The 17,860-nt window shown below is 33.9% G+C and overlaps 1 protein-coding gene across 2 annotated transcripts in view; it reads left to right on the plus strand.

The window, feature by feature from the left end:
• SEMA3A (semaphorin 3A) overlaps positions 1–17,860 on the plus strand; it is a 455,178-nt gene that overhangs the window by 316,203 nt on the left and 121,115 nt on the right. For both annotated transcript variants that reach the window (XM_081286513.1, XM_081286512.1), the window contains one exon: positions 8,436–8,555. In XM_081286513.1, the coding sequence (XP_081142639.1) occupies positions 8,436–8,555 (120 nt within the window). The remainder of the gene's footprint in view (positions 1–8,435; positions 8,556–17,860) is intronic.

A 17,860-nucleotide genomic window follows, 5' to 3' on the forward strand; every position in this document is an offset into this window, starting at 1 on the left:
TGGCATTGGTTAGCAAGTTATTTGGACTTGATTGGATACCATAATTCACCCATCATCAGGGTACATACTTTTAGAATATAGTAATCATGTTATATCTGTGAGGCTCTCTAGTATAATTTGGATAGTTCCTCTGAGAAAAGGATTTTGGCTAATGTCTCTAACTTCATAGAAAACAAGTGCTTCTAAGTCCCACTGATGTGTAGCTTCTAAAACCACCATTCTTATTCCTCTTCTTTACATGCTTGATAATCTTCATGCATGGATTTCTATTTACTTCTGAGGGTACACTGACCATTCTATCATAGATCAAAACTGACTCTGGGAATATTCAACTTAGAGATGATACACTTGGTCTCAAGACGACTAAGATTGTGGTCAACTTTACACTGTTTTTCTTTAATTCATTCAAAAGACTATTGGTAAAATATCATCTCTCTCATGTTCCCAGATGATCATAAAACATTCCTGTTTTGAATCCTTTAATTTTAATATATATCTATTTACTGCTTTTTTAGAGATGGTAAGGACAATGGAGTTCAAAAATTTTGGTACCTCTAAAAACTTGACAATATTTCCAGGGACTAAGAATATTTAGTTCATTTTAATTTTTGTGTTTTAAGAGCAGAATATTCTTTGTTGTTTTTTGTTTGTTTGTTTGTTTGTCATTTGTTGTACTGGAGATTAAACTCAGGGTTACTTAACCACAGAACCATATCCCAAGCTCTTTTTTTATGTTTTATTTTCAGACAAGACCTTAGGGCTCACTGATTTGATGAGGCTGGTCTTGAACTTGCAATTCTCCTGCTTCAGTCTCCCTAGTCGCTAGGATTACAGGCATGCCCCCGCCCCCCCCAGCTCAGAGCAGAATATTCTTAAAGCTTCTCAATACTGTTATTGAAATTCTGTGCTAAAAATACTGAATACACTTTCAATATACTATATGTTACATATGGTATTAAATATAGTCTATATCTGTATATATGTATGTGTGTTTTAAATAGGCTAAGTTCATATTCCCTTACACTACATATTATAATAGGTATTCTATTGTAGCAAGATATATCCATTGATTAAGGTTTGATCAAAGGCCAGAACTTGTTTATCATGAGGATTAGACCTTGTAAAATTGTGAGAAGTGGTGAAGAAATCTATGAAGGCTATTTCATTTGATACATGTGGGCTTGAAGCTACTATAGGAAACAAGAGTTGGCATTAGGGAAGAAAAGCTAGATGTGAAGTGGGACAAGGACAAACTAGAATTAGTATGTGTTATCTACTACTTCCAGCCTCCAACCTCCTTTGCTTCAGCTTGAGTGATCTAAAGAAGAAACTTGTAGCCCTTCCTTGCCAGTAAGCTACACAAAGATGAGAATCTATTTCATATGTAAATACTTGGCTAACATTTTCACTCAATACTAATAAATGCAAATAAAATTTAAGTCTTCAAAGTTCCATATTTTAATTACATTCAGAAATTATTTCTACTAGTTAATATATATATGTATATATGTGTGTATACAAACACATATATACATATTCATATGCATACACACATATACACATGTATGTATGTATGCATCTATCTTTAGGAAGATTAATATATAAAGATAGCATTTGAAGGAATATTTGGTGAAATATGCCAGAACAAATTAAATGTGTGAAATTTCCTCTTTAGTGTCTAATTCTATACAAAGCAGAAGGCTACAACTTGGCAAACTGGCAAAAAAATTATGACACTATATATGTTCTGTTTGGACAAAATGATATTTTAAGCAACAATAAACTAAGCAGCATTTGTCCTTCAATAACCACTCTTTCGATAATGTTCACACTATTTTTTTAGGGTTGCCATAATAAAGATCCAGACTGAGCAATTTCAACAATAAAAACTTATTTTGTCATAGTTATAGAGGCTAGAAGTAAGAGATCACTGTGTCAACAAGGTTGGTGTCCTCTGAAGCTCCTCTCCTTGGCTTGCAGATCACCAGGCTCTTCATGTGGCCATCCCTCTGTGCTCTGATGCCTGCTCTCTTTACATGTGTGAATTTCTTCCTCTAAGAGCACCAGGCAGATTGGAATAAGGACGACCCTACCTAAGAAGTTGATTTTAACAGTTACTTTTTCAAGGTCCTATCTCCAGACACATTCTGGGGTACTTGGCATTAGGACTTCCAAGAATAAATTTTAAGAAGAAGTAATTCAGCTCATAACAGTATTTTTAACTGTGCTTTTAAAAATTCATTAGCTGTCAGCATTTGACTTAATTTCCACAGTTTTTATATTGTAAAAATTCTTTTTTTTCCTTAATGGTTTACTTTATAAGATTTTTATAAAGCACATGAACTTTAGGCTCTTAAAAAAAGAAGAAAGAGTAAATATGTAAAATATCTTGTAGGCGCTTATGTTTGAGTAAATCAGATATATCCATATCTATGGCACAAGTGCTAAACCTAGATAATGTTTCCATTTATGAAAAGATATGTGATAAGAACACTTTTTATTATTTATTATATAATGCCTTTAGTACTTTGGACATTAAGGAAATCTACTTTTAATTTTGGTATTAAACAATGCAGATGGTAAGAAGGGAGGTGGTTACAGGTGACATCAACCTTCCTCAAAAATCTAAGCTTCGTTTCTTAGCCTCCTTTCTCTTATGTGATTAAAGATGCAGTTCATCTCCCCTATTTGGGTAATGGATTCTGTTATGATAAAGGCATATTATGTTTGAACTAAATATGCAAAACTGTCTTGTCTACAATTAATGTTTTCCATGTAACTTCCCACTTGAATCAATGACTTTCTGGCTTTAAGGTATGAGCACTAAGTACTCAGTACCTTGTTAAAATTGGAAACCACAAGAATATCACTTTGAAAGCAGAGAAAGGATTGTGATGACTTGAAAGCTTCCTGGCATCACAGAAAACATATTTAGATAGATTCCACATGATATTTTTATAGTTGTCTGCATTCATTAGAATATAAGATAAAGAAAACTTACGCTAGGTATGCATAATGTATGACAATCACATAGCAATGAATGACACTCATGGGATGACTAAATACATTGATGGTACAACAAAAAAAATCTACATATAAATATTATAAACTACTCTGGTCCACATGGAATTTCAAAGTAAAATTGTTCAGAGCTCCTTTACATATTAGAAGAAAATGACATTGGTCAGCTTTTGCTAATATCATGTCTACAGTGCCAATGTGTATAAGTCTTTTGACCAAATTTGAAAGTTTCAAGTAATTGAAAGAAAAATGTTTATAGAATCTAGAACTTCAAAATAAATATCCAATACAGAGGGGAAAAAAATAAAATTTGAGTACCAAACTGAAATGAGCATCATATTTTAAATTTCAATTGACTTTAGAACCTTTTACAGAGAGTCTTCCTTTGTTGATCATATCATTTGAGCCACTTTCAAATTTATTTTTTAATTGCCATAGATTTAATATTAATTTAGTTAAATCAATACGAATATGCTTACATACTTCAATAATTAGCTATGATATAACACTAACTTGGTTGTCTTAGTTGAATGAGCATTTTTTTTAATTTCTGAAGTTAATAAAAAGAGCATTAAGATAAAAAGGTCAATTGGTTTGATTGTGCAGTCATCCTTTTAAATAGCGAAGGCAAAAATGACTCCAAAATGGACAGAACAAACTATTCACTGTTTTAAAATCTGGATATTAAAAAATTCCAGGTCATAGATTTAAAAAATGATAGGTAATATGATAATTAGAACATGTTTTTATGTTGGTTTTATTGGATCTCCCTCTTTGAAGTAGAGAGCTCTAATATTTTTAGTGAATGCTAAAGTATTAAGAAGACAAGATTATGGATAATCGGATCACAGCTGTAACAGCACAATGTAAAGAGAAAAAAGGACAAAACATTATTGTCAGATAAGGATGGAATGACTTAAATAGAGGGATGGATAAAGTGAGTGACAGGAACAATCTCATGGATTACTGCTTTGGCACGAAGACTGGAGTATTCATCTAGCTTGCCAAATAAAATGACCAGAGAAAAAGAGAGTCAACAGATTAACTTCAGGAATTAAGCTTATTAATGGATTTTCATGCAGAAATGTCTCCACCCATCATGATAGAAAGGGTTTCCTTTGCTTTTCCAGCTGCTAGATTTAACATTAAAATATTTCCACATAAAATACTGGTAGGATAGAAACTTTGTTTTTTATTTCTAGATGAATTCACACTGACCCGAGGCAATACAGTTCTATACCCATTCATTTGGGGCTGATTTATATTTGAACCAGAGCAAGTTGTTTGATTTAATTATGAACTGAATATATTTGAATAGAGATTGCTCATGTTCACAGTATTCTTTCCTTTTTTCCCCCCTTCCTTATTTAGAATAAAATTTCACGGTTCTATCCATAATTTAAGAGAATGCAAGGAGGTAATTGGAATTGGAGGTAAATTATATTCTTTTGTAGAAAGCATAATTATCGGAAGTTAGTTAAAAACACCTCAGTTCTGTTTTAATTTTCATGCATGGAGCAGTTGTTTTGACAGATGGATGGACTTTATTTTTGTAACCGTCCAGGAAAAGTCTGTGTAACACAGTCTAATCAGTGCTACATATCTACAATGTTTGTTTTTGAATCACTGTGCATTTGGCTCCTATATCTTTTTCTGGCAATAGATATTTTCTTTAAATTTATTTTTTTTCAAGCTAATATTTACATGCATAATTCCTGTATACATTTGATCTGAAAAGACTAGAAATCCTTTAAATATAAGTGTAAATGGCTTGTCACTGAAGATGATAAATCATTGCTCCTCAGGTGTGGCCTTGGATTTTACTGGTTTTAACTGCTTTTGCTTTTATTTCTAACCTAATACTTTTAATACTGTTGATCTGGAGTAAATTTCAGTAAAATAAGGGGTCAATCTGGTTCCCTGACTCTCGGGAAGCCAACTTGTTGCTAAACTTGTCTGCGTATATCAACTTAAATTCCAAAAAGGATCAAGGCTTGAAAAATGGATTCATTTTGAACTGATTACACTGTCTTTATCATGCTGTAAATCCGCCGATGCTGAGCAAAGCAGTGGAGTAGTTGAATGCCAAAAAGTACATTGCATTCTGCGTTTTAAGAAACGTCATGGTTCAAGAAAAGGTCAAAAACACTCTTCTTCTGTCTCCTCAGAGCAGAAATGTGTGAAGTGTGTTTCCTTTTTCTGCCACGCTTCCTTCTTTTTTAGAGGAATGTCCAAGCCACTTCCAAATAAAATGAATATCCTGTTTTGGAACACTCAAAAACCTTGGCAGCAACAAACCAAAGAGCAAAGGCAAATGAATGACAGAATTGATACTCTTTTATACAGACTTTCTGTTAAGAACAAATCCTTACTAACATGTCTCTTTCAAGTTTTTCCGTTCTTCTCCGTCCAGTTCTTTTAATTCACTTTTCTCCTCCACTGTTGCTGATGATTCTTTTCTTGGCTATATTTAACCAGTTTTGAAAGTATTTCCTTCCATTTCTTTTTTTCCTTTCAATCATCTTTTCCCCTCAAGCTCCCCCTCAAAAATTCTCCCCATTCTACCACATCAACCTTCACTTTCAAATTACTATTGAGGTTGCCCCCAGGCATGGCAACCTTACAACTTGCTGCTAATGGGAGAGGTCTGTTGGGAAATGAAGGAAACTGCTCCAGGCCTTAGGCCAACAGGGTGGGTCTAGTTGCTTTGTAACACAGATAGACTGCGGTTATCAGCATTCTCTGTAGAACTCTTTGCCAGGTTTCACAGCTATGGTCCCGTGATTGATTTCATTCCAGCAGCTCTGTAGAAGAATAGTTGTCCTAGTGTAGAGGTTCTTTTTTAACAGTTAATAGAGAACAAACCGGAATTTTGATATTCAGTGTGGCCCAATTCTGTGGCTCTCAAGAACTGGGAGAATTTTTTCTTATATTAATTACAATCTGCTAGTTTCCTTGAAAAGATAATCTTTTGCTAATTAGCTATATCATCTATAAGAAATAGAAAGCCCATAAAATCTATGATATTACCATTTGTAACAGTTGCAGAGGTGGCATAAGCCTTCCTTTGTGTTCGCCAGTATTTGCACAAAGAACATTTCCCCTTTTTTGTTATGGAGTACTTAGATCTATTCTTAAAATTGTAGGAGGCACTGAGGGGTTATTGATGGACATTGATTATTTGGGTTTGTGAATAAAATTGCATACATGTGTTTACAGGTATGGCAGGAGAACTTAAATCCTGTTTTTTGTTCTTTTTTTCTAAAATGAACAAGACATCCATCTGGGTTTGCCACTATTATTTATTAGAAGATGCATTTGCTTACCAACATCTACATAGCCAATATCTTGGTTTCAACATATGGTGCTGGAACTCATTATTTATCATCTTAAATACTATAATATTGAGCCCACAGTAAGAAATGGTTGTCTATATGTAACAGCAGAATGTGTGACCACCTACACATTTCAAATTAAAATCTGCCTGAAAATGGCTTCTTTGCAAATGACTGAATATTTTAGAGTACAAATACATCTTTTGGTTAAGACTCATGAATACCTCATTTGTAAATGAGTTTATCAGATCTTTCCCTTCCAAAAGCTGTTTCCTCTGTCTAAGCATTCATGCCCTGTCCTTTTTGGGGAAGGAGGAAAACTGTTATAGAACGAAGAGTTTGTTGCCAAGAGTAGCAGAAGTTAGGTTTTATTTGTTTCACAGTTTTACCTAGGAAGTACCCTGTTCAAAGTGAATAAAGGAGATGCTGAAACCCTTTAAGGAAGGGAATTTTTCCTGTTACAGAACAACTTGCCAAATCAGCTGATTTCAGAGCACAATGTTGTATGTTGTAATGCCTTACCATAAAAAAGAAAGGTTCAGCAATCTATTTATCAAACAGTTGAAGAAGTTACATATTTATTCTAGTTAACTCCAACGTTGTCATCATATATTAAGAAAATAGAAGGAGTCATAACTTGGAATTCTGATATTTTACTTTGAGTCAACCTAATTCATCTCTAGGAATATATTCAACGGGCATCATATCTTAATAGAAAAGTCAGCAATAGACCACAATTCCTTGAATTTAAATGTCCATCATTGTGTTCAAATTTCACTGTCTGCTCCTTCTTTTGTGAGGCCAAAAAAGTAAAACCAAAATCATAACCTTCAAATACAGAATACAGATGGCACATGGAAATGTACTCACACTATTAAACACCTCTCTTATAAACTCCAACTAAGTTCAAATGCCCTATGAGCTTGCACTTGAATAGTCACAGGTCATACAGAATGACTTTGGAGGTGAGGCACACTTAGAAATGCAAGGGCAGATCCAGTGCTTTATTATGCTCACCAGCCTTGTTTATGCCATGTCTGTAGGAATTTTATCTGCTTTTATAGTACATATTTGCTTCTTAATTTAAAATGTTTATAGACAAAAGTAAGAAAGTTTATGATTGCATTAGTCAGCTTTTCATCACTGTGACAAAAATATCTGACAAGAACAACTTAGAACAGGAAATATTTATTTTGGCTCACAATTCCAAAGGTTCAGTCTATGCTCTGCTGGTTCCACTGCTCAGGACTGAGGTGAGGTGGAGCATAATGACTGAAGGGTGCAGCCAAGGGAAGCTGCTCAGTTTACCTGGCCAGGAAGTGGGGTGGAGTCTGCCCAAGATGCACCCTTCAGGGCATGCTTCAGTGACCCACCTCCTCCAACCACACTTCATCTGCTCCAGTTACCACCCAGTTCAACTAGGATGGACTGATCAGATTATAGCACCCATATTCTAATCAATCATCCCTGAATATTCCTTCATTCATATAGGCGGCACTTTGGGGGTATACCTCATATCCAAAGTATAGCAATGGTCAATAAAAATGATTTTTTTCAATGTAGTTTTTTAAATTATTTAACATATGAGTACTCATTTGAAAACTTTCAAAATGTATTACTAATGGTGTATATACTGCATATTTAATAGGCCATTTTATCTGTTTTTTTTTCTTTTTCTAAAATTAAACTCAAAGCTAATATTTTTGCAAGGAAATTTTAACCATCATTGTATTTATATAATTGATTGTTTAAATAATTTGCTGTTCTTGCTTCTGGAAAAGTCACCTGTGATTATTGGTTATCTAAAACTTCTATTCTACTATAATATAAATAAATTATAAATAGTTTTAATGAAAGATTTATAGAAGGTCATATTTGTCCCCATAAAAAGAAAGAAATTCTATAATTTCAATGCATGTAATAATATGAGCAAAACAACTGAATAATAAATAATCCCTAAAAGGGTTTGTCAAATGGCTGCAGAAAAAAAAAAAATCTGTTCTATCATGCCTAGCACTCAGGAGGATACCTCAGGCATGCTGACTGCTAGAACTCACTGGTTTTCCTTTTGTCTTACAGAGAGAATGTGCTAATTTCATCAAGGTCCTTAAGGCTTATAATCAGACTCACTTGTATGCCTGTGGAACGGGGGCTTTTCATCCAATTTGCACCTATATTGAAATTGGACATCATCCTGAGGTAAAACTGGCTTTTACAAAATGGTGTTAGTCTGTGACCCTTTCCTATTTAAATGCTTCATCACTCATTTCTTCAGCTTAATTGGCTTCTGGTTCACTATTCAGTGGTACCTACTTCAAATTCAGAGGCTTTTATTAATTTTAATCTGTTAATACAAAAAGAACAAGACCATCACTCAACAATAACTCTGGAAAAGGAGGAAGGATGGAAGAAAGCATTTGTTTTCACCCTGGATTACAGAGTCCAATCCATTTTGCATGTGTAGCAGATGTCAGCAGGCTGAATATGTACTGCTTTCTCCTTCCTTTGTATATTGCCAGCTCTCCCTTCCATTTCCATCCTCAGCCAGAAGTGTCTGCCACCCAGTTGTTTTCTTCTGTCCAGAGATTGAGAAATGATGCCTTACATGTGCACAATGATCTGATCTCATGTTTGGCCCAAATTATTCATACTGGTATTCTTGCTCAACTAAATATTTTTATATTTTGGTTTATTATTTTGGTATGAAAAAGAAAAAAAAAATGTTTCTTTGTCCACTGCTTCGAAAAGATGTTTGGAAAAATTTATCGAGGAAATCATAGGTAAATATAAGTAAAAAGTAAATTTGACAAAACATTGCTAAATGTTGAAAGCAGTTTGTAAATTGAGGTTATCCATTGCTTTCAATTATAAACCTTTTAATACATGTTGGCACTAATTCTTAAGAAGAACAAATGTGTTCATGTGGTAAGATAATCATATTTGACAGAATTTTCTTCCAAATTGGAATTCAGGAAAACTCAACCAATAAAGAATTCGTTCACAGAATATTTCTGGAATCCTAAATCTAAGATCTAATTTATAGTTCATTTTAACTTACACACTGGATCTCTTTCTCTAAATTTTCTTGAGGTGTCTTCAGGTGCTCTTTAGTTTCAAAAAAATTAGAAATTGATAGTTTGCATTGTGTTTTCTTTGTATACAAAGGCACCTTACAGATTGTGTTTTCTGGGCTAACACAATTGAATATTTATGTTTTCCAATGAGTCTGAGAAGAATAAGACACTTTCACAAATACTCACTAGTGTAAGCCATGGCCCTCTAGCAGCCTATTCAACCGATGCATCCTTCCTTCCTTCTTCACTGTCCTCGCTAAGAATTTTAAATAAAGAGTAATTTTTAAGGAAAGGAAGTTCTATTTAACTTGCTTGTTTCTTGTTGATGAAATTAGCAATGCATTCAGGAATGTGGCCCTGGAGGCATTATACACTTTTTTTTTTTATACCTTCTGATTAAATCAGGCTCTCTTTGCTACCTTCTAAGCTATTTCCTAATAATCATTCAGGTGTCCTAAAACTTGGGCCCAGGGTGATTGTCCCATTTTTCTGTATTGTGGTGATAGCTCTATAGAACCCCATTCACATTAAATTGCTCTTTTCTTCCATTTATTTATTTATTTATTTATTTATTTATAACACCTGTCAAAAATTGTGAAGTACATGATTACCTAATTGGCAATGGAATCAGGAACTCTTAAGTTCCTTGTACAGATTATTGGGAAAGACTTGGATACTGGTGTCACATCAGGCTACTAGCTATGCAGCACTGAAGAAATCATTTAATCTCTACAAAACTCTGGCGCACAATATGCAAAATAATTAAACAAAACCTTTTTGATCCTTAGTATCCTTGTCTTTTAAATGAGAGATTGGCTTATTGCCTCTAACTGCCTTCTGACCCTCCTAGCAGGGTGTGACTCCTTGATGTTTTCTGCTGCAGAAACTCTAATCCCCTTATTGTTAAAAGCCTGTCCTCTGGCCTCAGACTGCAGGGCTTTTGTGCATCCTGAATTCAGTACTAACTGCTTGATCTGCAGCAAGATGTTTCTTTTCATTGCATCTATGTTTCTCATCTAGAAAGCTGTCATGCAAAATGATCCCCATACTTGTTGTGAAAGTTAAACATTGTTCAGTAGGTAGAGGCTGTGGAAAAGGGGCAATAAATATTAGAAAATATAAATTTACATCTCAGGCTGAAAGCTATTGCTGTTTTTCTTGCTAATAATTGTCATCTTACCTCTTAAATGTGCCTCACTTTATCTGAGGTTGTAATTTATGGCACCATGCTCCCTCTATGGCTGGGAGATTCTGTACTTGTCTTAATTTCCCCCTTTTTAAAATTTGAGGCTTACACAGTCTCAATGATAATTTACAATAAAATGTCACAGCATTTTTGTCATTTTTCCCATAATGTTTGTTTTTCGGAATTTGCAATTTAATGGCATTGACAGCCTATTTCCTTTTCAACTCCTCAACTGTCCATTGCTGTCTTATGGGTGTGGACCAGTGGGTGAATGAAGAGGTACAGACCATTTGCCTGGGATCTCCTCCCTTGAAAACGATAAGTAAACAAAGCTTATATCTGAGCTCCTCTGAGGTGGGAGATTGGGGTTCAAGTATTTTCTCAAAACTCTAAAACCCAGAGCCTTTGAGAAAGATCCTCCTTCAGAAGCACAGTGATTCTGATTTGCATGAATACAATAAAATGGGAAATACTGTTCCAGACTGCTTAGGAGGTCAGTAGGAAGATGATTATGCAATTACCTGGGGAATTTGGAGCAGTCTAGACAGGCAATCTAGGAAATTCTGGAAAAGATATTATCAAGATATCTTGTCTAGACTACATCAAATTCAATTTTCAATGCTTAAACTGCCTTATGAGACAATCTGCTTTAAATTGATCTACACAAGTACTTAAAATACTACCCTTGACTTTAAACAATTATGCTGTTTTTGAAGTTGAGAAAAGGATACAATGTATATATTACACTGTTAGAAAAAGAATGACAGAAATGGAAAGCTTGCAAAAGTAAGAAATAAAATAGCTATCAGGAGCAAGGCTGGGATTCTTAGAAGAGAGTTCCTAAAAGCTCATGAAGTTTGAATATCCTAACTCTTATTTACAAGAGGGAGTTTTCAGAAAAAAAGGACATGCCTTCTAAATTCTAGTTTAAAAACTGAATGGGTACTCTGCTGATACCTGCCCCATGCCATATGAAATAATGAAATATGATTTCCTTTTTAAAATTTGGTCCAGTCTTTATATAATTCAAACAATTTTAGGGAAAAAAAGACATTTTGGTTTTTGCTTTTATCAAGACTGTCATCAACATTTTAACATTCAGTTGTTTTCTTTGCAGTTTCTTTTCTAACACTGTCTTACACTGAGTTCCCAAGCTAGCTGAAACCTCTTTGTTAAAAAATAACACTATAGACTTAACATTCTGAATGGCAGAATGCTACATAGGAAAGACATCTTTTTGAAACAAATCAAGATTCCTGACATCATTTAATAGCTTTGGATCTTATAGGAGAAATTAACATTTGTGTTTTAATGATAAACAATTACACCTCCAAGTTTAGTCTTCTAGCTGTAAAAGTAGTTCTATTTTACTATTTCTAGCATGTTAGTAACAATGCATACATTCTTAAAGTGTATTCCAAAATCTTGTCTTGTATAGTGAATGCCTTTTGACCACACGCAGTATGTCATTGATTGCTGTATTAAACAGATTTTCTGTTTCCTGTGGTACATTTGGGAGTTGGTAGACATATTAATTAACTCCAGTTCTGTAAGATATGTGTCAATCAATTCTTGGGTATCTGCCAATAGCACTTGACATTGCAGATAACTGTCAATGAGGTCACATACTTCGTACACATGTGTGTGTTTATCATAAAATGCATACAGAGTTCACGGAAGGAATAATTCAGAACTAGAGCACAGATGAGTTTTGAGCTGAAGCTCTCAGCATCTATGCCATTCAAATGAAAATTGTAAGTCATCCTTAAGAGGCAGACTATTCCCAAATGGCTTATAGTATATGGTATTTCCCTTCAAATTTACATCTGTTAATAAAAAAAGCATGAATTTAAGAAGAGTATAGCTTTTCGAAGAAGTCTCTGGATGTTTTCTCAAATTCCAAATGGGCCTCTTCTATGTACTGGCAGGAAATCCAAAGAAAGATGGACCCAGAGGAGAGCTGGAAAGTATTAACTCTATAAATACTCTCATAATGTCATGATCTCAATTTATGTCAGAACCAAAGGGACATTAAGAAATGCAATGAGGCTTAATGGCTATCTCTAAGGTCATTTCCACAATGACAACCAATATATCTATATATAAACTGAAATAGTTTGTCTGGTTTTCCTTTCTACCAAAAATAGGAATTTGTTCTTATGTGAAACTTTGAATCAAATGCCCTTAGTAACAATCCCTTAGGCCAGAATGCTATTTAAGTATTAGGGAGTGTTCTGTCAACTAACTGATGCACATAGTCTAACCCCCTCTGGAAAATTGCCTCTCTCAATTTATTATGTTATTCAGTTGAGTGGAGCAGAAATTTATTTCCAAGAAGAGATATTAACATAGAAAAATTCAAATATGTTTGTAAAATAATGAGGAATTGCTTTTGGGTACCTTTACAGCTTTCTTAGGTCATACACTGGCTTCTGTATTTTCTTTGTAGTAAGCTAACCTGGGGGACAAAAATCAGTAGTCCTAGGCAATTCCATCTTAGCCGTTCATCATCTCCACCGGAGGCAAGGTATCCCTCATTTGCAGTAGTGAAACTTAGTGCAGTGCATTACATTTCACAAATGTAGTAAAGGCTAACTGTTCTGTGATGTTTAGGTTTTTCTTTCCTAATCAGTTGAATATTTGAATCATGATAGAAGATTGACCTGAGTAAGTTTCTATGTATAGTAAACAATGCTATCATTTATATTTCAAGTTATATTTTTAAATGACCTGCTGTTTGTCTTTGAGACAAAGCTCCACAGATCATGAATTCAAAGAGAACTTACTCAACTTTTTTTTCCAATTAACTTAGAATTCTGAACTTTAAATATTGTCAATAAGACTATTTCTTTAAAATTAATAAAACTAGTTATCAAGTCAAGAAGTAAGGGGCCCTAAGTTATGATTAGAAACAAAACTAGATTTTAAAAAAAGGAATTCAAAAGTGGTAAAAATAGATAGATAGATAGATAGATAGATAGATAGATATAGATAGATAGATAGATGAATAGGTAGATAAAGACAATAACTCCAAACCAATATCCCTCACACTCTTATTTAAAATTTTTATCTTATTGACAATATTTGTAATCTCACTGACAATATTTAGAGTTCAGAATTCTAATAGTTAATTGGAAACATAGAGTGTAACTTATGAAGGAGATTTTGCTGTAGCTGAAAGAGAGAAAAAAGTGAAAGAATTAAATTATCCCAGGTCACAGGTAAGGATAGAACTGACAGTCCCTCTGACAAGTTTCTGGGCAGGAGAACCATGTTGACATTGCAAATACATGTTTATTTTTCAGGATACACAGTAACATCATTGTCACATGGTGCTCTATTGCTAATTTTAATAGCATCTGTTTTCTAATTTTGTTGGTACTTAATTTTAAGCATGAAGAGCATAACTTAGCTTTGTAATTTTACAAAATTTCTGTTAGAAAATATACATAGTAAGGTTACCCTGACAACACACCAGGAAGTCACTTAGCTGTGGTTTTTAAGATAGTGTAAACTCCTTCCTTAGGTTCCTCACAGAGGACATTACCTTGGCCCTAGTTTAATAGCCTCTGTCCATGAGTCCTCATGATTCTCAGCTGCTTCAGACTGGGCACATGTGGTCTGCATGATTTTAGCACTGCTTTTTCTCTAGAAATGTCTCATCCATTTACAGTACATCTATCACTGTCTTCCAAAGCTAGAGCCAGTTAACTAGGGGGCTGCAAAAATAAATAGAACATATATTTCATGATGGAAGCATTACCCTACCCTGATTTATAGAAATAAGTTAACAAATTCTTTCGGGATAGACAAATAGAGAAGAAGTTAACCTTCATTGTCATGCAATGATACTCTTACCATATGTTAGCATCTCTAATTAAGTTTGAGTTGACTTCATTAACATAAAGTCACATAGTTTATTAGGGCTCGGGCTTGGACTAGCACCCTTGTTTGAAGGTTCTTCACTTTATGTTGCTTACTCCATATTGTACATTAGGGTTTTCTGGAACTCTTCTATCTAATAGTAATATAATGCAAGAGATTTATATAATTTTTATTTTTCTAATACATAAGCAGATGAAATTAATTTTAATAATATATTTTACTTAATTTAATATATTCAAATTATCATTTCAGTATACTGTTAATAACATTTACATTGGTTTGTACTTCTTTAGAAATTCAGTATATATTGTTTACTTATAGCTCAATTTAGTTCAGACTAGTAATTTCAAGAGCTCAATAGCCTCATGTGTCTAGCGGCTACTTTACAGAAAATCCTGGTCGAAGAAGGTAAATGAAGGCTACAGTGCAGAATGATTGGCAGTCATCAAGTCTACTTTAGCATTTGTGTAAGAAATTTAATATCTTTTAGTTTTACCCCCATATTAAAACATCATTGTCTCAAAAACTTAATGAGCTCTAGAAGTTAAAAATAACAGATGTGTAGTCCAATATATTGCACATATGAACTTCAAGAGGGTGAGGAGAGAAAACCATATTCTACAATTGCACAGTGATTTTTAAAATGGTAATAATTTTTCAGAGAATTTTATGGTCAAAGTTCCAAACTGCATGCTTTCAGTTGCCATTCCCCAGTGTACAAATGTGTGAAAAGGGCCCTTATTTCCAAGGGAAAAGGGAAAAAATTATTATTTGTCTAGAATATTGAAAAGGTGAGTTTGGTGTCATAACTTTGTATCAAACAGCTTTGTCTTCATGAGATCTCCTTAAAGCCCTTATGCAAAGGAAGGAACTAACCTTGTGGATCTAATTAATAACCTTGTCATGAAAGCAAACACATGAACTTGTAAGAAGTCATAAAGATATAGCTTTGTCTAAGTAACTAAGGTGCATTTGACTGCATTGACTATAAATGCAAAAGGAATATAGAGACAAAAAAGAGATCATGGAGTACCATGGAAGAGCAGTCAGATTAGTCAGTTATAACCTTGAAGGGGAGGTGAGACTAAAGCTTAGTCTTGCACTGTGAGCCAGCTTGGACAGCTGGAGATCTGGGGAAGAAGAAATAGCAGAGATTGGGGAGGAAAATCAGCATGTGGCGATGAGAATAGCAGTGAGGTAAAAAGGAAGGACATAACGAGCAAAGCAGACCTTCTGGGATAGATTTTTATTTATTAAATACATTTGACATGTTATTGAGAAATAACATGTTTATCTAGGTTTCTTCAAATTTGAATCTACAATTATGCTCAAGTATTATAACCAGCATCCAAGTGACCTTGGAAGCAATTGTATTCAAGTAAATGATTCAAAAAATAAAATTGTCTTTAATAAAAACAGGCAATTTTTCTAAGCAAAATGCTAAGATTAATGATGAGGAATACAAACACAAATGTCTTCCCTTAAAGAGCTCACATAGCACAGAAAAATTTAACTTCAAGCATCAGCGATCATAAGAATTATGCTTCTAACAAGTAATATTTCTTGGGCAATTAATGTATGTCCTGTAGTATCTGCTTTGAATGCACTATTTCACTGAATTGTCATAAAATCTGATGAGGTATTTCATTTTACTAATAAGAAAACTAAGGTTTCCAGAGTCCTCTGAAATGAACCTGAGGTAATCATTGTATTCAATGGTTAATGTCCAAGTCCAGAACCTGCATCTTCAAAGGCAATACCAACAGCCTGCAGTAGGAGAGAAAAAAAAAAAAAAAAGATGAATTCTGATTTAGGAGATTAAGTCAAGCATTTTTTCCTGTATTACATCTCAAATATACGTAACACATACTTACTTTGTTTGTTTAGTTATTTATTTACTTGGTACTGGGAATTGAACCCAAGGATGTTTTTGCCACTCCTTTTTATTTTTCATTTTGAGAAAAGGAGCTCACTAAATTGCTGAGGCTGGCCTTGAACTTGCAGTCCTCCCACCTCAGCCTCCTGAGCCACTGGGATTACAGGTGTGTACCACTGCACCCAGCTCACCTATCTAGTGTGAACAAGGTGATGAGTAAATAATAAAGGATCACTTGATGAAGGGAATAAAGTCTGTCCCATTCAACTGGGTTTAGAAAAATAGATGAAGAATTGATGGATGTGGAAGATAAGTAAGACTATGGGAGCAGTGAATAGGACAAAGAAAATATCTTCATGAGATCTCCTTAAAGCCCTTATGCTTCTTATAGGAAGAAAGTAACCTTGGGGATCTAATAACCTTGTCATGAAAGCAATCACATGAACTTGTAAGAAGTCATAAAGATATAGCATTGTATAAGTAACTAAGGTGCATTTGACTCCATTGACTATAAATGAACAAATGAAGATAACCCAATGTGCATTTAGTATGATGCTTTATAAAAGAGCTGAGACTGTGCAAAGTTGAGAACAAGTTGAGTTAGGAAAGCTAGTCAAGAGCTATGTAAGTTTTAAGCAAGAGACTACCACTATTACCATGATTAGTTTTGAAACATACTTCTGGTGTAAATATGGGTAGAAAACGAATAAGTATCTAGGTATATCCAATTTGAGACTGTGGCTGAATTTGGTAGTGGCACAATGAGACCCTAGATTGAGATTGAGTGAAAGATACAGGGTAAAATGCTAATTTTTTAAAAAAGAAAACAACAAGATATCAAAGTCACATTCAGATTTCATAACTATTAAATGAACTATAGCAGATGAAACAGTTTAAACTTTCCAGTGGAAAATATGGGCTTCCAATTCTTTTGTGATAATTAGGCAAACATGTTTTGTAGTTTGTTGTGGCTCTAACAAAATTTTTACTCCTGAGCCTACAAACAAGCAGCATTTATTCTGTACATAAACATTAAGTTATTAAGTGTAAAGTTATGTGAATTTCTTACCCATACTATAGCACAAAAAGTAGTTTCTCCAAACTTATAAATTCAGAGAAAGCTATTTTGTATAAGTCAGATGAGAAAGCAATTCAAAAGCACTTTTATTAAAAATCCCCCACACAAGAAAAACTAAACAGAAAAGAATAAAATTTAATATACACTGTTTACGAATAGTAATTTTATTGTCAAAAACCACAAAGCTATGCTATTTGTAATGCATTACTACATTTCAGCTTCTATTAATTATATTAAATTTCATGAAAATGATATTTATAGCTTATCCTTCGTTGTTCTGTCCAATTGCTCTTTTGCTATGACTACTTCTTATCATAGTGGTTATTATGTTTGTTAGTAATTTTGGCTATCATTGTTGGCATATTTGATGACTTTCTCAACATTATATAATTTCTTTATCACAGC

The sequence above is a fragment of the Spermophilus citellus genome, assembly GCF_964194105.1.
Source record: "Spermophilus citellus genome assembly, chromosome: 3".
Classification (NCBI taxonomy): Eukaryota; Metazoa; Chordata; class Mammalia; order Rodentia; family Sciuridae; genus Spermophilus; species Spermophilus citellus.